Consider the following 21470-nt stretch of genomic DNA (forward strand, 5'->3'; position numbering starts at 1 on the left):
ATTGTTATCCTTCCGTTCTTCCGATTATCTATTGTTGTTCTGTTGCTGATGTTATAACTTGTTTTCTTTTTGTAGTTGGGATGGCAGCAAGAAACACTTCACTGAGCCGCTTGATGACCCACCTCTTCCCTGGTGATGACGATGACATCTCGGATACCCCTACTCTTGAGATTAAGGTTCCCCATACTGGCGAAGCGGAGGTTCAATCCTAGCCCATGACTGAGCCACCTCTCGGGAACAATGCCTCAGAGAGAGTTGACTTTGGGAAGGGGGTTGTGATTGAGCAGGCGTCTGGTGCTTGGGAAGATGAACCAGAGGTGATCGTCATCCCCAATCCCAAAAAAGGAAACCCAACTTCAGCCGAGACAAGTGCTCACCGCGATGGAGAAGAATTTCAACGCAGGGTTCTTAATTGATTCCCAGCTGTTGCTGGTTACTGAGTAATTCTTCTGGGATGAAGATCTAGATGCTCAGGTGAGGTGGACATACCAGAGCCTTCTTCGGAACATCACCATCGCGAGGAAGGTGGAGTTGGTCTTGGCTCAGTGCCAGGTTTTGGAGGGAAAGCATAGGACCACCCAAAGAGACATTTCCAATTTGTAGAATGAAGGAAAAGCCATAAGGGTTCGACTTGAGGAGGGCGAGAAAAAGCTAAAGGATGCTGGCGAGGAGATCCAGCGCTTTGCCGATCGGGACCTTATTCTTGGCAAACAACTTAACGATGCGTAGGGTTGGGCTATTGCGGCAGAGAGAATAAGGTGAAGGAGCTCGAGAAAGATCTGGCTGAGGCCGTGAAGTCAGCGGATCTTGATCGCCTGGAGGCCACTAACATGAAGATGAAAAACAAAGAAAATATCAAGGATGCCTGGGACGCCATAGTTGTTACCGAGGAGGCGATCAAGGCCCAGGTTTTGCTGCTTGCCCCCGACTTCAACACCTCTGCGGTCGGTGCATTCAAGATGATCCAGGACGGCAAGATTGTTGACCTATCGAGGAAGTGACTTGTTTTAAAACCGAGATTTGTAGCTTAAATCCTTTTGTTATCGGGCGGATGTGTCGCCCTTTTGTACTTTGATTTTGACTTGATGTATTTTGTTGGGCCGATGTGATGCCCTTTTGAACTGCCAATTTAAGGGCCTGTGAATTTCGTAAAGTTTGCATGTTTGATATGTATTGTTCGTTTACTATTATGTCATTTCTTTATTTGGCCGCTTAGCCGTATCTTGATGGATATCCGTGTGTCGACATGCAAGGGCTCCTAGGGTGATCATCCCAGAAAGCCGTATTCATATCTTGATAATAATTTTCAAACAATAAATTCCAACACAATATACAAGTAGTTTTGCAAAAAGTGGGCCTTATTGAAACCCCTTGCCGTTGTTCCGAGCTGACGACAAAGGAAAGAGTACCCCTTCATGATAATACAAGTATATTCGTAAGATTAAAACAAGATTAAAACAAAGCTTAAAACAAAGTAAATAAACATGAACGCAAGATATAAAATGAACACGAGAAAGGAAGGTAACCGAAATGAGGCTGGCAGTCAACATGTGGTCAGGAGATCGTCTAATCCTTAGGAGTAGAATCTCCTGAGATTAGCTACATTCCAGGTTCTCGGTACTTCCTTCCCGTCTTTACCTTGTGCCTCCTTCTTTCTATAAGGCCCTTCCCAATTGGAGGAGAGATTCCCTTCCCCTGGGGTCGACGGACCGATGTCGTTGCGTCGCAACACCAGGTCTCCTTCTTTGAAACTTCTATTATGAACTGTGCGGTTGTAGCGTAGTGCCAGCCTTTGCTTTAATGTCGTTTTTGACAAATGGGCCATTCCGCGACCGACGCGTACGCGTGCCGTACGCGTACGCGTGCCGTACGCGTACGCGTCGCCTTCGCCGCCCAGTTTCAATTTTCTTTCTCCCTCTCCCAATCCTAATTCTCTCTTGTTCTTTTATCCTTTCTTTTTTCTTTCATAATAATATTTGTCTCTTTCTATTTTTAGTTCTTCTTTGCTTGAGGACAAGCAAACCTTTAAGTTTGGTGTTGATGCTTCGCTTAAGGGTTCTCTGTTTATTCATATGGCACCAAAAGGGAGGCGAATTATCTTCACTGAGGAGCACAACCTGAAGAATAAACGACCGCCAGGATAACTAAGGTGGTTGAGTTCCTTTCATTTTTTATTCCTCCCCTCGTTGTCTATGTTATGTTTCGATTTTCTGCTATTTTGCTTTGTTTGTTGCATGATCCTTTATTAGTTAGAATCCTAGGTCTAGTTTAGTTTTCTCTTAATTGCTTTAATTCTGAAAAGATGTCTCATGTATTACTCACTGAGCTTGAATTCAAAATAAATAAATAAATAAATAAATAAATATATACAGAAGTGATGTATTGCATGAGAAAGTGGGTCTATATTGAAGAATAGTCTTATTTACTTAAATGTGGTGGTATTTTCTGCGATTCTGAATGCATGACATGAACAGTGCATATTTTTTATAGTGAAGTTTATGAATGTTAAAATTGTTGGCTCTTGAAAGAATGATGAAAAAAAGAGAAATGTTATTGATAATATGAAAAATCATAAAATTGATTCTTGAAGCAAGAAAAAGCAGTGAAAAACACAAAGCTTGCGAAAAAAAATGGCGAAAAAAATACAAAGAGAGAAAAAAAGAAAAAGCAAGCAGAAAAAGCCAATAACCCTTTAAACTAAAAGTCAAGGGTAAAAAGGATCCAAGGCTTTGAGCATTAATGGATAGGAGGGCCCAAAGGAATAAAATCCTAGCCTAAGCGGCTAAATCAAGCTATCCTTAACCATGTGCTTGTGGCGTGAAGGTGTCAAGTGAAAAGCTTGAGACTGAGCGGTTAAAGTCGTGATCCAAAGCAAAAAGAGTGTGCTTAAGAACTCTGTGCACCTCTAACTGGGGACTCTAGCAAAGTTGAGTCACAATCTGAAAAGGTTCACCCAGTTATGTGTCTGTGGCATTTAAGTATCCGGTGGTAATACTGGAAAACAAAATGCTTAGGGTCACGGCCAAGACTCATAAAGTAACTGTGTTCAAGAATCAACATACTGAACTAGGAGAATCAATAACACTATCTGAATTCTGAGTTCCTATGGATGCCAATCATCCTGAACTTCAAAGGATAAAATGAGATGCCAAAACTATTCAGGATTGCAGTTGTAAACCCCACTATAAGAAGAGACATTAGCTTAATCGAACTCTCATTCTCATACAAATTCACATCCTAAGCTTATATTAGTTTTGGTTGCTTGAGGACAAGCAACAATTCAAGTTTGGTGTTGTGATGCGTGAGCATCTTTCCTATCTTTTCCTACTAATATTTGCATCTAATTTGTTGAGTTTAATAAAGAATTAATTATCTTTTAGCCAATATGGATGCTACTTTGAGTCTTTTGTAATTTTGTTTATTTTAGGTAGCATTCGGCGGAATTTGATGGAGTTTCTGCAGCACAAGAATCAAAGGAGATGGCAGCGAGGAGCGACGCGTACGCGTGACCGACGCGTACGCGTAACATGCGCAACGTGCAGAAAACGCAGAAAGACGCTGGGGGCAATTTCTGGGCTGTTTTGACCCAGTTTCTAGCCCAGAAAACACAGATTAGATGCTGCAGAATGGACAAATCAAGTGGTCCCCACCCATCAGCTGAAGACTTGTTAATTAATTCGAATTTAAATTCAAATATTATTTTAGGAAAAGATATTATTTTAATTTTAATTTTAGAAATTTGATTTTTAAATTACTAGGATTAGTTATAAAAGGGATCCCAACAGGGTGGTTCCAACACAACATTTAGACCACAACATTATTCCAATTTACAATTTACAATCCTTATTTTCTACTCTTCTGAACCATGAGCAACTAATCCTCCATTGTTAAGGTTAGGAGCTCTGTCTATTTCTATGGATTGATTTTATTGCTTTATCTATTTTAATTTATGTATGGATTTATAATTTAAGAATGGTTTTCGCTCTTCATCTTATGAATTTGGGTGGAACGGAAGTATGACCCTCTTTCTATTTGAGTTCTTGTAAAACTTGAAAAATCTCTTTACTTGAACAACAGCTTGAAAACATATTCTCCTAAATTTTAATTATCTGGATTTAACGGGATATGTGACATATAATCCTTTTATTTTTGGGTAATTAGAATTTTTGTGGCATATAAACTGGAATTTGATCATGTAGCTTCTAATTGGAATTAATTGACCAAGGAATTGACAGTTAGTAAATTTTAGAGGAGACTAGAAAGGTCTAAGGAATTAGGGTCTAGTCACATATAGTTTGCCATAAATTAAATTCTACATATTAAAATAATTAGTAAGAAAAGTTAATCCGAAAAAATAGATAACTCTGAAGCCTTAACTATTTTCTCATATTTTATTCCTCACCTATTCACCTGCCTATCTTCAACTTTGAATTTACATTTTAATGCTGTTGAACTTCCAATACTATTTTCTGTTTGTCTAACTAAGCTTATCAAATACTATTGTTGCTTAATCCATCAATCCTCGTGGGATCGACCCTTACTCACGTAAGGTATTACTTGGTACGACCCGGTGCACTTGCCGGTTAGTTTGTGGGTTATAAACTCCGCACCAGTCTCCATGGGACAGGGACCTCAATCCCTACCCCCGCCCTATTTATTACACAAGGTCCCATCTCCCGTTCTCGCGGGTAAAACACTATCCCCGTATCTGTCTCTCAACGAATAAATTTCCGCAGATATCTGTCCCGCCGAAAATTTTTGCCATCCCTAATAAAAGTGTTTTGTAACCGTAGATTAATGGTCTTGTGTTTTAAGCTTGTTATTACTATTTTGTCCATAAAATATTTTATGAAACGAATTAGACACCAAAATCAGTATTGAATATATATATAATGGGAATACAAGAATTTGTGTCTATTTTTTTTTCTAAAATATCCTTCGTTATAATTTATAAAAAATGTTATTTTCAAGATTTGAATCTAAGACCTTAAATTATATATCATTTATCATCTCAATAAATTTAATCTTTATTTTTTTATACATATTTATCTATACTATATATAATGAAAATACAAAAAAGATTGATATTCAATTTTTTTAAAAATATCTTTCATTATATATAATTCATAAAAAATATTATTTTTAACATTTGAACTCAAGACTTTTTGTTAAATTATAAATCACTCACAATTTTAAATAATTTAATATTTATTATTTAATTTAATTACTCTGTTGGTCTTTGTTGTTTTATTAAATTTTTAATTAGGTCTTTATACTTGTTTATTTTCAATTTGGTCCTTATACTGCTTTTAATTTTGTAATTAGATTATTTTCATATCAAAAACGTTAAAATGAATAGAATATTTCTTCCAAAATATATGCGATTACAAATCTAGTTAGGTTCTTAATTATAAATACTTTTAATTTGCGAAGAAATATTTAAGTAACTCTAAAATTTTATATAATAGAAAGGACCTAATTATAAAATTAAAAGCAAAGTAGTGACCCAATTAAAAAAAGAAAAGTACATATAAACCTAATTAAAAATTTAGTGAAATTAAAAGAATTAACAAAATAATTAAACTTTATTATTTTTATATATATTTAATAAATAAAAAATGAACCAATAAGTATGTTAGTGCTTATTGATGTACTAATATATATAAACAAATGAGTTTCCTAGAGTAAGAGAAAGACTACTTTCTATCTAAAGTTAGTAAATTACTATTTTTACCCACAAAAGTTTTAAACGCTGACAAATCAACTTATGAAAAAAAACTGTTATTTCTACCTATAAAAAATGGTTCCGTACGACAAAATTATTCAAACACTAAAAAATCATCTAAAAATCCCAAATTACCCTTTTCCTAACTTTAATCTCAACACTCATCCCCTAAATCCCAACCATTCCTTTATTCTTTTTATAGATTTTACTACCTCCTTCACCAACACCACCAACACCACCATCGCCACCAACCGTAAGCCCCACCTTTGGAAACAAAAGAAACTTCGGCGATGCACTGCCTGCCGCTAGGGATTGGATTCCGTCCTCCACACCTTCCTATGTCACCTCCTGGTAGAAAGCAAGCGTCCCACGTGCACCACCCGAAGAAATCTACGATTTTTCACGCCCTTAAATGCGTCGTGGACGGTGGGGAAGGGGTCGGTGCCAGCACTGATGAAGAGCGCGTGACTAAACGACGACACCTTTGTATCAAAATCGCCGCTCTCGATGCAAAGCTCAAACTCGTCGCAATCGTTTTCTTGAAGGCATGCTCTGAACCTTCCTTCAATGAGAGAGAGGAAGATGGTGTAGACGATCTGGTTACTCTCATCGCCGTTGTCAGTTTTGAGGTGGAAACCGTCCTTAGTCTCAACGAAAAGACACTGAGTTTTTAATGGAATGTCTCTTCCTTTGTCTCCCATCTTCGGAGCCATCCACCATAGCTTGAAGCGGAAGGAAGAAGGTGGGTCTTACGGTTGGTGACGATGGTGAAATCTATGAAAAGAGGTTGAGATTTAGGAGAGGAGTGTTGAGATTAGGATTAGGAAAAGGGTAATTTGAAATTTTTAGATAATTTTTCAATGCTTGAATAATTTTATAGTATAAAATCATCTTTTATGGATAAAAATAATATTTTTTTTCTATGGGTAAATTTGTTGGCGTTTAGTTTACTCGGAGTTAAAATTTTCCTATATGTCTATTTTATTGCATTTCTGGTCGGATCCGTTCCTCTTTTTCCTCTCACTTTCATCAAAATAATTATTTTGGGTCGTAAACATCCATTTCTTTTTGTCATAGACTATCTTTTAGAGGTTTGACCCACCAAAATGGCGAACCGAACGTTCTTTAAAAAGCCTATCCCATTGAGTCAAGCCTATCTAACTATGCATTAAAAGCTGGGTCAGAAAAAACGAAAAGAAAAGTGTACCACTACACATTAGAGGCCCACATAAGAGTAAAATATGTACAATTCTCAGGAATTTTAATAGCACAGCAAACTTTATACCACTAAATACTTGGTAACATGAATCAAACACAGCAATAATACTCGGTACGGTAATAAATTGTATACAGACTACAGAGTGGTTAATGCCGGACCCTAGTGACAATATGCATACCTCCTAAAAAACACAAACAAGGGTTCAAGGACAGGTCCTCAGAGGAAGAACCCCTTAACTTTGAGGTTTGAGCGTGTTAGTGTGCTGTATATTTTATGTGATATGAGCAAAATAATAATAATGATAACAATAAAATCATCTTACTTATACACAAATGATCAATATTAAGACAAAAGAAAGGCATAATAAATATGATGTGAAGCTACATAACAGAACAAATAAAGTAGATCATTATACGTTCATCCAATTCAAGTTGTTAAACTAAAAAATATCTATTCCAAAAAGTTTTACAAAAGCTCACTGAATTTGAAGCAGAAGGCAAAATTAAGCTCTTGCTGACTTCACTTGTTTGTGACTGCATATATATCTTTACAGTTTAAATAACAGGAGCATCTACATTGTACTGATTTGTAGTAAAATGAAAAATCCACTGGGTGAATATTTAAAGGAATATAACAAAAGACTAAGCTAAACAAAGCATGTGTGCAAACTGTTACTTAGATGAAAAAGGTTGAAGTTGAAATGGCTTTCAGCCTCAGGGCTTGTGAACTTTGAAACCAAAAACTCTAGGAACGTAACTCTGTGACTGCAACGGCTTTTGCGGCTTCAGATTTGAGTAAGTCATCAAGAAGAGGTGAGGAAATGTGGTTCCAAAATACGCGCCATCCATATCTAAACAAACAGGTTAAGGAAATTTGCATATAAAATACAGGATAATGTATGCTTTCACTGCAAACAAAATTGATCTCACAATCATATGCCAAAACGTAGAGTAATATAAAGATATCAAAAATATTCAAGATCGAATAATAAGAAACTCCAAAAGATTAAAATAAAAATGGAGAAGAAATTCTCAGCTAAGATTGAAAAAACCTAACAGACTGATATACTGATCTAGTTAGGAAGAATTCACACACAATAGGTTTACACTGAGCTGCGAGCTACCCCCAATATCATAGACAATATCACTCAGCGTTCTTGCGTTTGAAAAACGTGACACTAACTTGCTGTTAGGTAGGGAAGACAAATCAAAGGGTTCTGTGTATAATATCGATTAACCTTAGGGGAAGACAATATGATATAACTTGGGATCCGAGGAAAGGCCGCACCCAAAGGGTATAATGTAAGCAGCCTAACCTGATAATTGCATCAGTAGCTGATTCCACAGCTTGTACCGGTGACCTTGAAGTCACATGGAGACAACCCAACGGTTGCTCCAAGGCTCCCCTTCATGATATACCCTATAAAAGATCAAGCAAAAATTTCTTTTATCTCAAATCACTCTGTTATTTGTCTATGTTTGAATTCTCTATTTATAGTACAACAGATACCTAGGAAGGTACCATACTTCCATAGGTAGCTTAAACATCATGTTTTGTTTTCCTTAATCACCATACTTCATTACATGACAAAATTTAGTCTCAGGTAAAATCTAATACCAGAACTGCAGAAGATCCAAGCAAAAGAATTAATTTAGGATTGGTGATAAGTTCTTAGCATCTTCTTATTGTAAAATAACCACAAATGTAGGCAGAACATTTATGATCAGTATATATATAATTGTTAATTATACAGCAATTACAAAAATAAGGAAACCAAATCAATTCAACACAGGACAAAAGTGGAACACCAAAATGCCAAAAGTTTTTCTAGCTGGAAAGATGAATAAAAGAAGTCGTGAGAACAAGTACAATGTGCATGGTGCAGCAGTTCATGGGAATAAGTATAACAAGAACAATTTTAAGGAGACATTATAATTTTTTAACAGAAGCTTAACAAGATGTTCAAAGGATACTACCTTGATACTTGGAGCGTGGGTAGTAAATGTCTTCACACTTGGGGCAATATATTTTGACAGTGCTTGCCCTAGGAATATCTGATTGACCAACCGGAAGACAAGATTGTCCACAGCAGTAAACTCTTGGACATCTGCCAAAGTCGAAGCTCTTGTACTTATCTAGCTGCAGGTAATGCAATGTCGTTCAATGCCAACTCCATTTACACAAAAACATAAAGGATAGACGCAAAATGGGAACAAAAATTATACCATTGTAGCCAACCCCTTGCTTGTCAAAATGTACCGGGCATGAATCAAACCATAAAGCATCTCAGCAGCAGATTCAATTAATTCATTTTGTTCCTCCGTCAACATGTCTTCTACACATTCCAATCAACCAAAATATAGCATAATATAAATTAATTTCAGAATGGCGTAATAGATAATCAGAGCTAAATCCGTATCAATGTACAATTTGAATTGTTCAAGAGGACAACGTGATCTGGTTCAGTTACAATACAGTGGTAACAACACAAGTAATTTCATCACAAAACATCACCAACATTATATACTTTAAAACAAAATTCTGGAAAGAGAAAAAACAGAAGATTACCATGGGAGGATTCAACATCCAAAATTAAATCAAGCGCATAATCATAGTAAGGAACTTGACTGCTTAATCCACAGAGGTTGAAATCATCTTGTATGTAATCATCGTCAACTTCACAAAAAAATTCATTTCCTCTCAAATTGCAAAACCATGAAATCCAAGAAGTGTCATCCCCTTCAGAACCACTAACATCTGATTCTTCGCTATCAGTTTCAGATTCCTCTGCAGTCAATACATAAATATGCATGTCAGTTACTCAAAAAGACGGTCTCATCTATCAGCAGTTATATAGTAAACATGTCCTCTGCTCCCGACTCTGTTGCTCTTTTTAATTCTCAGCTCTCATATCTCATTGCAAACAAGGTCAGCTTAGGAAAGCGCTAGCAAATTTTCAATTTTCGACTGACTTTTGTAGAACCAACAACTAGCCAAAATTCTGCCAAAAGCATTTAGGCCTTGTTTGCTAAGTGTCTCCGGCTAGACATATAGACACACTGGGAAATAGAAACCTGTTAAAGAAGACATATAGGCTGTGTTTGGTTATTGGGGATGAAGATTCAGAGGGACAAAGACGTTAGATTATTGGGAGAGTGGACCCAGAGGAACAGAAATTTGTGTCCATGTGAAGGATTGGGATTAAGAGGAAGGGACTGAACTCTTAATGAAATTGTATTTACAGCATTTCATCATCCTTTTTTTAAGATATTCCCATTTTGCCTCTCTGAAATATTCTCATTTTAAGTTTCGCCTACTATAACCAAATGATACAAAGACACAGAAACCAAGTTTCTTGGGCGAAGATCCAATCATAGCCTATGTAGAAACAATCAAAATGTGGTTATTCCGAGACAAAACTTGTTCAATTTTCTATCCATCCAAAAAATTCGGGATAGAGACACCATTTTATTTGTCTTGTCTTTGTATCCCATCTTTGCATTTTTTTTATCGTGATACTTACCAAAACACTCTTAAGGTTCTAAATAATCAATTAGTGGACAGACATAAGTGCTCCAATACCCTTCTATGATGTCCCTTTCATTTCCTATTATTGAAATTTTGAATACACTGGTTTTATTACTGTTTGAATATGCCATAGTAATGGCATCAATAGTATCAACAATGCAAATTAATCTCCCTACACTGGCTTTCCTATACAACCACGAATCTGAAAACCTAGTTCCATGAGTTTACTCACTGGCTTTCCAGAAATATTGTACAATATCTAATTACTTGGATACAAAAACAAGATATTGTGTTTTCCACCGGGTAGACTATGTAACATCATCAATAGTATATTGGGACTGATCCTTTGAACATCAAAAACATTTATAAACAAGATTCCAGAATCCATTCTGCAAATAAACATCTTGTTATTAAGAATGTAAGAAAGTGACATGTTTCGCCTTAAGAACTCTCTCAGGTAAGATAAATCAGATCAATTAACCAGTCCTATAAAAAGAGAAAACTCTCCGAAAAGCCTAAATTGTTAGAACAGGACCTATGATTGAATGGTTTTAAAAATCTAACAAGACTCCTAACACAATGACCTATTTACTATTCATGATTCAAATTGATTAAGACAAGCAAAATGCACCTATGAAAAGGGGGCCAAAGACTAGAGGCATTAAATTGGTAGGCCACGAAATAATCATAACAATAATAACAAAAATGTGGGCGGAAAATTCCATCATCTTCAACCAAATTCCTTAGCCCCCAGAATATCCATAAACAACAACATATCAAAACAGATCAGATCAAACCTAATTGAATAATTATAAAAAGCAAGACGGAGAGAAAGAGAGGGATTATGAACGAACCATTACGATGGTGAGAGGTGGAATTGTTGGAGGTCTTATGCGTGTGATGGTTTAGGGAAGTGGAAGCAGATGAACGGTGTTGGTGTAGGTGCTTATCGAGAGCATCGTTGATTCTCTTTCGATCAACCTCCGTCGTTGTAGCACTAGTCTTCGACCCAACACCACCACCTTTCTCTCTCTCTTTGTACATACCTTTCTTTTGTTCTGGAATCTGAATCAACAGAGAGAGAGAGAGAGAGAGTGCTTTATATACTAGTATGTGTTGTGTGTATGAATGTATCTATGCTTTTTGTTCTCTCATTATCAGAAGCAGCTTCGTTCTCATGTTATGAATCGGAATCGAGTTAATTTATTTAAATTTATCTATGTGCTTTTTGGTTTTAGATTTGATAGTTTATCTCTCAACACTCTATGGTCTATGCTATATGCTCTGCTACGGTGTTTAATTGTGTTTGTGCGTCGCATGTGATGATTGGCACATCTTTTTCTGTTTTAACTATTTCCATCGTGTCACCATCCTCTTTTATCACCATTCTTTTCTTTATGAAATTTTCTCTTATGAACTTAATTTTGATATATTTATAAGAATATATAATTAAATTCATTAATTTCGTCTATGTTATATTTGTCGTACATAGTCGGTCTCAACCTCAGATAAAGGAGAAGGATTGTGTTAGATCTTCAACAACTAACATAAAAATTTTGTCGAATTTTTATGATATGGATCAAAGACGTTATTGTGTTAAAGCTAGGTCGTTGTCTGGAAGCAACGCGCTATATGGTTCGCGTACAGTGTCAAATGAGCAAAAGATGCTGCATCGATGCTCGAGTGTAGTGTTAAATGAGCAAGGGTTCCCACATTTTTGTGAACGGACGGGGGTAAATAAGCTAGTTCGCAAAGAAAAAGGTAAAGGTCGGGACGACAGAAGGTTGAGATTTGGCACATGGAACATAGGCACTCTAACAGGAAAATCTATGGAGGTGGTGGTCTGGTGGATACCATGACAAGGAGGAAGATTAACATCATGTGCCTACAAGAAACAAAATGGGTTGGTGCGAAGGCTAGGGAGTTGAATACTTCCAGGTTCAAACTTTGGTATACGGAAAAGATGAAGAATAGGAATGGGGTAGGTATTATCGTGGATAAGCAGTGGAAGAAGGACGTAGTGGATGTCAAGAGGGTGGGAGATCGGATCATCTCTATCAAATTTGTGGTGGAAGGAGGTACTTTTCATGTGATTAGCACCTATGCATCGCAAGTGGGTTCGGAAGAGCAACACAAGATAAGGTTTTGGGAGGATCTCGAGAGTTTGGTCCAAGACATACCTTCCAGAGATAAGATTTTCTTAGGAGGAGATTTAAATGGCCATGTTGGAAGAGAAGTGACTGGGTATGAAGGTATTCACGGAGGCCATGGTTTTGGGGTAGTCAATACCGAGAGTAAAACTATTTTGGACTTTTCCTCAACCTTTGATATCCTTATCGGAAATACAAGTTTTAAAAAGAGAGACGAACATCTTATAACATATAAGAGTGGCATGACAAGCTCTCAAATCGACTTCTTCTTGTTGAGGAGAGTCGACCGAAAATTTTGTATTAATTGTAAAATTATTCCGGGAGAGAGTTTAACAACACAACATAGGATGCTTGTCATAGATTTTTGCATTGAGAAAAAGTTGAGAAAAAGACATCATACGAATAAGCCAAGGACGAGGTGGTGGCAGATGAAAGGCGAGGAACAAAAAAGCTTCCTAAGATGGATAGAAGAAGAGGCAAATTGGGATGGAAATGAAAGCGCAGAGGAGGTGTAGAGAGATATGACAGAAGTTATTAGAAGAACAGCAAAAGAAAGTTTTGGTGAATCTAGAGGGATAGGACAAAGAGACAAGGAATCCTGGTGGTGGAATGCGAGTGTACAAGAAAAGATAAAGACAAAAAGGGTGTGCTTTAAAGAGTGGTCTTCTTGCCGCAATACAGATAATTGAGAAAAATATAAGGCGGCTAAAAAACAAACAAAAGTGGCTGTAAGTGAAGCAAGAAAAAGAGCATATGAAAGTCTCTATCAGTCCTTAGGCACGAAAGAAGGAGAAAAAGGTATATATAGAATCGCAAAGAACTGTGAAAGAAGAACGAGAGACTTGGATTAGGTTAAGTGCATAAAGGATAAAGACGGGGAGGTGTTGGCTCAAGAGGAGAAGATCAATGAAAGGTGGAAGAGCTACTTCTACAAGTTATTTAATAAAGGACAGAAGACTCTTCCGAGCCTGGGTCGGTTATGCACGAGGAAAGAAGATCAAAACTTTGACTACTATCGAAGGATTCGAGACTTTGAAGTAAAAGAGGTTCCAAAGCGGATGAAAAATGGCAGGACAGTAGGACCCGATAATATCCCAATTGAAGTTTGGAAGGGCATTGGAGAGAAAGGCATCAGTTGGTTAACCAAGCTTTTTAATGTGATTTTAAGGTCTAAGAAGATGCTAGATGAATGGAGAAAGAGTACGTTGGTACCTATCTACAAGAATAAAGGGGGTATATAAAGTTGCGAAAATTATAGAGGGATCAAACTCATGAGTCATACCATGAAGTTATGGGAAAGGGTGATAGAATGGAGGCTGAGACAAGAGACACAAGTAACAAAGAACCAATTTGGTTTTATGCCAGGCAGATCCACCACTGAAGCGATATACCTGTTAAGAAGGATGATGGAGAGATATTGTAGTAATAAAAAGGATCTACATATGGTGCTTATTAATTTGGAAAAAGCATACGATAGGGTGTCAAGGGAAGTCTTATGGAAGGTCTTAGAAAAGAAGAGAGTAAGGATCGCATATATTCGTGCAATTAAAGACATGTATGATGGGGCTACAACTAGTGTGAAGACTCAAGGTGGTGTGACAGGGGAATTTTCTATTGGTATAGGATTACACCAGGGATCATCCTTAAGTCTATACCTTTTCACATTAGTTTTAGAAGTATTCATAGAGCATATCCAAGAGCCTGTACCATGATGCATAATTTTTGTCGATGATATCGTCCTTATGGGAGATTCAAGAAAAAACCTAAATAAGAAGTTGGAGTTATGGAGAGAAGCTCTAGAAGTGTATGGTCTGCGCATAAGCCGTAGCAAGACGGAATATATGGAATGTAAGTTTGGCCTACGAAGGGAAAACCCTAATATAGAGGTGAAGATTGGAGATAACACCCTACAAAAAGTTAAGAGTTTTAAGTATCTTGGGTGCATCATACATGATAATTGAGAGATTGAACAGGATATAAATCATAGGATCCAAGCAAGTTGGTCAAAATGGCAGAGTGCATCTAGTTTTATATGTGACAAAAAAGTGCCTTTAAAACTTAAAGGTAAGTTCTATCGCACTGCTATCAGACCAGCTATGCTTTATTGTATAGAGTGTTGGGCAGCCAAAGGGGAGCACGAACATAAGCTAAGTGTGGCAGAGATGAAGGTGTTGAGATGGATGAGTGGTCATGCGATTGGATAGAATAAGGAATGAAGATAAAAGAGAGAGTTGGAGTAGCTTCTAATGTGGAAAAGATGGTAGAATCGCATCTCAGGTGATTCGGACATGTGAGAAGAAGACCGACAGAACACCCAGTCAGGAGGGTGGATGAGATGGAAGATGGATAAGGGATGAAAGGCAGAGGAAGACCTAAGAAGACTATCCATGAGGTGGTCAAATGAGATCTACATGTAAATGGTCTTTCTACTGACATGATACATGATGGAACTCAATGGTGTTGTTTGATTCATGTAGCCGACCCTACCTAGTGGAACATGGCTTTGTTGTTGTTGTTGTTGTATATAATTAAATTCACTAAAAGGAAATTAATTTTTTTTTTCAAAAGTAACGTTATATTTATTTCATTGTGAAAACAAACAAATATATGTCTTCAAATGGGACAAAATAAAGAAATTGGTAAAATACCAGTACTCACTACACAAGTTACAGAAAAAAAAGAAAAAAGAAAATTAAATCCCTAGAATTGGAATTGAACTTGAGGGGACAATGTGCCAGAATGAAGATTTTGAAGCATATTGTGTGCTGCACTATTTCCTGAGGAGAATAACTCTTCTGTCCAAAAATGAACTTGCTCTTATCCTTTCAGATGCACCAACAGGATATGCCAAGTTCTTATAAATTTGGGTTCATACAATCATACCCAACTATTGGAGTTAGCTTTTTTCATCAACCAACTTAGATAAAACTTATCCCCTTCTTCATTCATGAGAATACTATGAAATATGCTTCTTTGCCAAATTTCTTGTGCCTTTGAGCAAGTGAACAAATAATGAATGATTATTTCTGAGCTATTATTGCATTTTGGACAGGTGGTTGTTCGATTTGCGAGTCTTCAGTTCAAATTGGCCACCACAGGGAGACTTTCATGAGCAGCACGCCAGAGAAAAATGAGTACTTTTGAGGGAAGCTTTAGTTTCCAAAGTTCATGCCAGAACCTGCGATGGACATAGAGATCTGGGCAGAGCTCTATAGGAGGTTAGAAAAATTAGTAAGCTACTCGATACCCAGTAGATACTTCATACTTCTTTGATCTGTGAAAGATCCATCGGATTTTATCTTCATCTTCCTCTAATCTAATTAACAAAATATGTTGGCTTATATAATTTGAAAAATTGATGTTACCAGTTGTTGATTCTGTTTTCTATTACTGCCTAGCAATTTTCTAACCCAAGTTACTATTTGAGTAGGATTAGGGAACCTAAAAGAGAAGGAGACGAGTAAGGTTGGGAAGGGGGGAGCCATGGATCAATGTAGACCTGGATGCTATTCCTGGTACCGACTTTCCAAAGAATGCATTTCTCTATGACTTTGCGACCTTCTAAGATATTGCGCTAACCCCATGAAGGTAATGTCCCTATCTCACCTCAAATAACATCATAGTATCTATAATATTTACCTTCAAGAATTTTAGCTAATAGAGAGTTTAGTTGTGTGAGAAGCCGCCAACACTGCTTACCTAGAAGAGCCATATTCTGGGCTTTAAGATCCTTAAATCTCAAATCACCCTCTTTTTTTGGTCTTGACATCTTCTCCCAACTCACCTAGGACATCTTTCTTTCTGTTCCTTTTTGACCCCACCAGAACTTGTAGTGTTGTGGATATTCTGAATTAGAGAATCCAGCAACTTGAAACAGGACAAAGTATAGATGGGGATAACTTTGCCCACAACTTTGATCAGAACATGTCTTCCTCATATTGAGAGTAACTTCCTCTTCCATCCCTCCACACGCTTATGGACTTTATCTTTTATCTCACCGAACATGACTTCCTTTGATTCATGAACAATAGAAGGCAGCCCTAGGTATTTATCTTGTGCACCCACATGAGTAATGTTCAACCATTTCACTAGCTACAGTCTTGTATCTGGGGAGGATTATTACTAAAAAATACTGTCGTCTTATTAAGATTTACTTTCTGCCCACTAAAAACCTCATAGGTCCTTAATAAGTCTAGGATATTATCACACATAGTAGAAGAGGCTTTAAAGAAAAGAATCTGTTACGGACTCGGGTTCCGACCTTAGTGGCCCAGCGATGATTCGACCCTCAAGCTCAATTTGCCCTTCTCAGCCCAAGAATCCGAAAACTTCTAAATAGCCATAAATCTTTCACCAGCATTTAAATTCGAATACAAATCATATCTTTCCCAATTTAGAAGATCGGAGAAAGGAAAAACACTTATATAAGGGGAGTCTCAGACTCCCCTTGGTATGCTATACACAAAACCTTAAAATTCTATCTCTTAGATCCAGGTTAACTTAAGCATTGGAGTGTCTTTGTAGGTCACCTCCTCCCTATTTCACTACTAGACGCTGTTAATGCGAAAATTTTCAAAATCACAACTCGGCAAGTACACCTAATCGTATCAAGTAATACCATAGTGAGTGGGTTATCGTTCCCACAAGGATTAAAGGACTAAGCAACAATAATTAATTGATTATTCTAATTAGAAAAATCACAAAATAGAAAGATGAGGGAATTAAACGTGAACAGAGGCAAATAAAATAGCAAACAATGAGTGAAAACAATAATGATGAGAATGTTAAGGTTTTAGAGATATTCACTCTCTAGGAAAACAATCCTTGTGTTCATTTATTTGAGGAATGCAGAGATCAATCACGACAAATCATAAATAATCAAATTTTAATTCCTTGACAATTCAATTTCTCTTTAACCTAATTAATAGCTATTTCCTTATTTAATTATTTAAGAAAATAGGTGAAGCACAAATCTGATTTAGTTTCAAATAAGATTCAAGAATAGTCCTTAGGTTGAATTATATGTCACTTATCCAAGCTAGTCCTAAACAATTGAAACTTATAAGAAAGAATGATTTCCAAAATTTTTCTAATCCGAATTTTATGTCACTTATTCAAACTAGAGGGAGATATGAAAAAGTTACAAATAGAGTAAACCAAGGATGAATTCACCTTCATCAACAGGAATCTACCCTTCAACTTAAAAAGTGAAATCATGGAACTCATGGAGGAAAATAGGGACCTTTTCGCATTCAATCCGGTTGACATGTTGGGAATAGATCCAGCTCTGATGTCTCACTGGCTAGCCGTAGATCCCAAAGTCAAGCCAGTAGACCAAAGAAGACGGAAAATGTTCGCTGATCAAGCAAGCAAAGTCAGAAAACAAGTCAAAATCTTGGTCGAAGCTGGCTTCATCTGGGAACTACCTTACACGACTTGGTTGGCCAACGTCGTGTTGGTTAAGAAGGCGAATGGCAATTTGCGAATGTGCATTGATTACATATATTTGAACAAAGCTTATCCAAAGAACACCTTTCCCCTGCCAAAGATCGATGGACTAGTGGATGCTGCCTCAAGACACCAGTACCTCAACTTCATAGATGCCCACTCAAGGTACAACTAAATACCAATGCACAAGCCAGATGAGGAGAAAATGGCATTCATGACTCTCGAAGGCATGTACTACTACACAGTCATGTCATTCGAACTAAAGAATGTCAGGGCCACCTACCAACGGCTCATCATCAAGATCTTCAAATACCTCTCCGGGACAAAACTGGAGGTCTATATTGACAACATGCTAGCCAAGATGAAAATAGGCGACGAGCTCATTAGCGACCTCAAGCTCATATTAGGCACTCTGAGGAAACACCGAATGCAACTTGATCCAACAAAATGCGCATTCGAAATGGAGGCCGGAAAATTTTTGGGCTTCATGATCACGCAACGAGGAGTAGAGGCTGATACGTGAGCATCTTATACCTATTTTCTAGTTGTTTTTATATTATTTTAGTTAGATTTTATTTAATTTTACTTGATTTTAGTGCAAAAATCACCTTTGGATGCTGCTTTGAGTTTTCTTGTGTTTTTATTGTTTTAGGTGAAATTCAGAGCAGTTTGGAGAGGCCTGGGGCTAGAAAGGAACATGCTGGCAGCCCCCCAGGGCACTGAACGCCCACCTGGAGTTCATCGCCAGCAGGGGGCATAAGGTCAGAAGCGCGCTTCCCTCTCTGGCGTTCAACGCCCAAATCCTGAAGTTGAACGCTAGCTGCAGTCCGTTTCACACTCAATTGGGGCTCCAAGTGGATTTAGCACTTATTAGTTTTATTTTATCTTATCTTTGTACTCATTATTTTTAAAATAATATCTTTTAGGTTTAGCATTTATTATTAGGTTAGTATTTAAAGGAGAAGATCAATTAGGTTTAGGATCTTCTCCCCTCTGCAACTTTTTAGAACCCTGTTTTCTTTGTAAAGTTATGAGCAACTAAACCTCCTGGTTAAGGTTAGGAGCTCTGTTTATTTCTATGGATTAAGATTATTACTCTTCTATTTTAATATATGTTTGATTCAATTCTAAGGTGTGTTTTCATTCTTAATCTAATGAAACTGGGTGGAACGGAAGTATGACCATTTTTCTACATGGGTTCTTGTGATTCTCGGGAGAGATCGCTTGAACTACAGCTCGAGAACACACCTCCTAGATGGCTAATCCACAACCTGTTGGGATAAGCAACATCTATTCAGTTGGCATCTAGGGTGATTAGGGCCTTTATAAGCTAGCTTTCTGAACTTCACCCTCCAATCTGAATTGAATAACCACAGGAGTGGCGTTTGATGAGGATCAGAGGAGATTAAATCACTAAGGGATTAGGGTTTAATCACTTACAGTTTGCCATAGAATGAATCATTCATTGTTAAAATAGTTAGTAAGAAGTTTTAATCCAGAAAGATAAATATCCCTGAGACCTTAACTGTTTTCTTATATTGATTTTACACCAATTTCTCATTGCTTTCTTCATTCTCTTGTTTTATGCATTTTCAACAACAACTCCTTTTACTATTTGCCTGACTAAGTCCAACAGGATTGCTATTGCTTGCTCAGTCCGACAATCCTCGTGGGATCGACCCTCACTCACCTGAGGTATTACTCGGATGACCCAGTGCACTTGTCGATTAAGTTGTGCAGGTCTTAATTTTGTGCACCAGTTTTTGGCACCGTTGCTGGGGATCGTTCGTGATTGACAACTACCGGTTGTCTTGTTGCTTAGATTAGGTATTTTTACTAATTTTTATTTAATTATTTTTCTTTTTTTATTTTTGATTCCTATCTTATTTATTTTTCTTGATTTTCGATTTTTATCTTTTTTATCTTTCCCTTACTTTTCAAATTTTGTTTTAGTTATTTTATTTTCATATAATTTCAAATTTTAAGCTTGATGTTTCTTTAGTGTCTTCTCTTTCTTTTTGAATTTCCAAAATTTTCAAACCCCTTTTTTTCTAATTTTCAAAAATTTTTAGGTTAAATCTTCCATCTTTATTTTTGAATTTTTTTGGTTAATTGCTTATTTTATTTTATTTTATTTCTTTTAGGATATCTTACTGGGAATTCTCTAGACTTTGACATAGAGTCTTCCACTTTTTCTTTGTTTCTTGTTGTTTATGAGCAGGAACAGGGACAAGGAACCCTTTCTTGATTTTGATTCTGAGCTTGAGAGGACTTTAAGGCGGCGTTTGCAACAAGTCAAAGCTTACAAAGCCAGAGAGAATCTCATAGAAACTTTTGAGAAGGAAGCTGAAGAGACCACTATGGCAGCTAATGTAGGGATCCGAACGCTGAAGAGCAAGCAAGGAAGATGCTTGGCTCATACATTGCACCCACTGCTGACTTCTATGGGTGCAATATATCTGTACCTACCATTAGTGCCAATAATTTCGAGCTCAAGTCTCAATTGGTCACTCTAGTGCAACAGAACTATCAGTTTCATGGACTCCCACAGGAGGACCCCAAGAAGTTCATATCTGACTTCCTATAGATCTATGATACTGTTAAGAGAAATGGAGTGAACCTTGAGATTTACAAGCTCATGCTATTCCCCTTTGCTGTAAGGGACAGAGCAAAGCTGTGGCTGGATTCTCAGCCCAAGGAAAGTTTGGATACATGGGACAAGATGGTAAATAGATTTATGACCAAGTTTTTTCCACCCCAGAAGATGAGTAATCTTAGAGTAGAAGTCCAGACCTTCAGACAGAAAGAAGGAGAGTCCTTCTATGAAGCCTGGGAGAGATACAAGCAGTTGATAAGGAGATGTCCTCCCGACATGATTTCAGATTGGACCAGGTTGATAAACCCATTTGTAGGATTTATCTTGTGTTGAATTTAGAGGGTTTTATCATCTTTTCCTACATTTATTTAATGAAATAGCATGGTTTTGTAAATTCTCCTTTAATTGTGCTTAAGAGTGAAAAACATGCTTTTTAGGTCTTAAAATAGCAAAATCTAATTCACCTTGATTTCATTAGATGCCTTGATATGTTTGTTAAGTGATTTTAGATTTAGGAGGCAAATATTGGATCAAGGGAATGAAGGAAAAGCATGTAAAAATGGAGAACTCGTGAAGAAATGAAGGAATCGCAAAAGCTGTCAAGCCAACCTCTTCGCACTCAATCGACCATAACTTGAGCTACAGAGATCCAAATGATGCGGTTCCAGCTGCGTTGGAAAGCTAACATCCGGGGCTTCGAAATGGTATAAGATTTGCCATAGTTGCACTGTGCATAGGGGCGCGCACGTGCACGGTACGTGTACGCGCCGATGGGATCACATGACTCACTTAAATGCAACTCGT

The 21470-nt window shown here is 37.2% G+C and overlaps 1 protein-coding gene and 1 non-coding gene across 7 annotated transcripts; both read right to left on the reverse strand.

The window, feature by feature from the left end:
* Positions 1 to 7329: 7329 nt before the first annotated feature.
* On the reverse strand, positions 7330 to 11792 carry LOC112720735 (putative casein kinase II subunit beta-4). 6 transcript variants are annotated; one of them, XM_025771788.3, is made up of 6 exons: positions 11327 to 11791; positions 9513 to 9731; positions 9170 to 9279; positions 8921 to 9083; positions 8260 to 8363; positions 7330 to 7794 (listed from the first exon to the last, which is right to left on the reverse strand). In XM_025771788.3, the coding sequence occupies exons 1-5, from the start codon at positions 11514 to 11516 to the stop codon at positions 8272 to 8274; spliced, it is 774 nt and encodes a 257-aa protein (XP_025627573.1). In that variant the 5' UTR covers positions 11517 to 11791; the 3' UTR covers positions 7330 to 7794; positions 8260 to 8271. The 6 variants fall into 6 exon arrangements, with proteins under 6 accessions (XP_025627573.1, XP_072062856.1, XP_025627571.1 ...); XM_072206755.1 differs by having other exon boundaries at positions 9170 to 9276; positions 11327 to 11744; XM_025771786.3 differs by lacking the exon at positions 8260 to 8363 and having other exon boundaries at positions 11327 to 11792.
* A 9048-nt stretch (positions 11793 to 20840) lies between these two features.
* LOC112724969 (small nucleolar RNA R71) lies at positions 20841 to 20948 on the reverse strand. Its single transcript, XR_003164105.1, has one exon. It is a non-coding gene; the product is annotated as a small nucleolar RNA R71 (small nucleolar RNA).
* Positions 20949 to 21470: the final 522 nt, after the last annotated feature.

This window comes from Arachis hypogaea, chromosome 11 (assembly GCF_003086295.3).
Source record: "Arachis hypogaea cultivar Tifrunner chromosome 11, arahy.Tifrunner.gnm2.J5K5, whole genome shotgun sequence".
Taxonomy (NCBI): Eukaryota; Viridiplantae; Streptophyta; class Magnoliopsida; order Fabales; family Fabaceae; genus Arachis; species Arachis hypogaea.

Bases quoted from the DNA above. Each gene is read 5' to 3' on its own strand.
- LOC112720735 (XM_025771785.3), bottom strand. From the start codon at position 11,516: ATGTACAAAGAGAGAGAGAAAGGTGGTGGTGTTGGGTCGAAGACTAGT. The intron at 9,280-9,512 runs GTAATCTTCTGT...TGGAATGTGTAG, and splicing joins GGATGTTGAATCCTCCCATG to AAGACATGTTGACGGAGGAA. The intron at 9,084-9,169 runs GTATAATTTTTG...CATTACCTGCAG, and splicing joins GCAAGGGGTTGGCTACAATG to CTAGATAAGTACAAGAGCTT.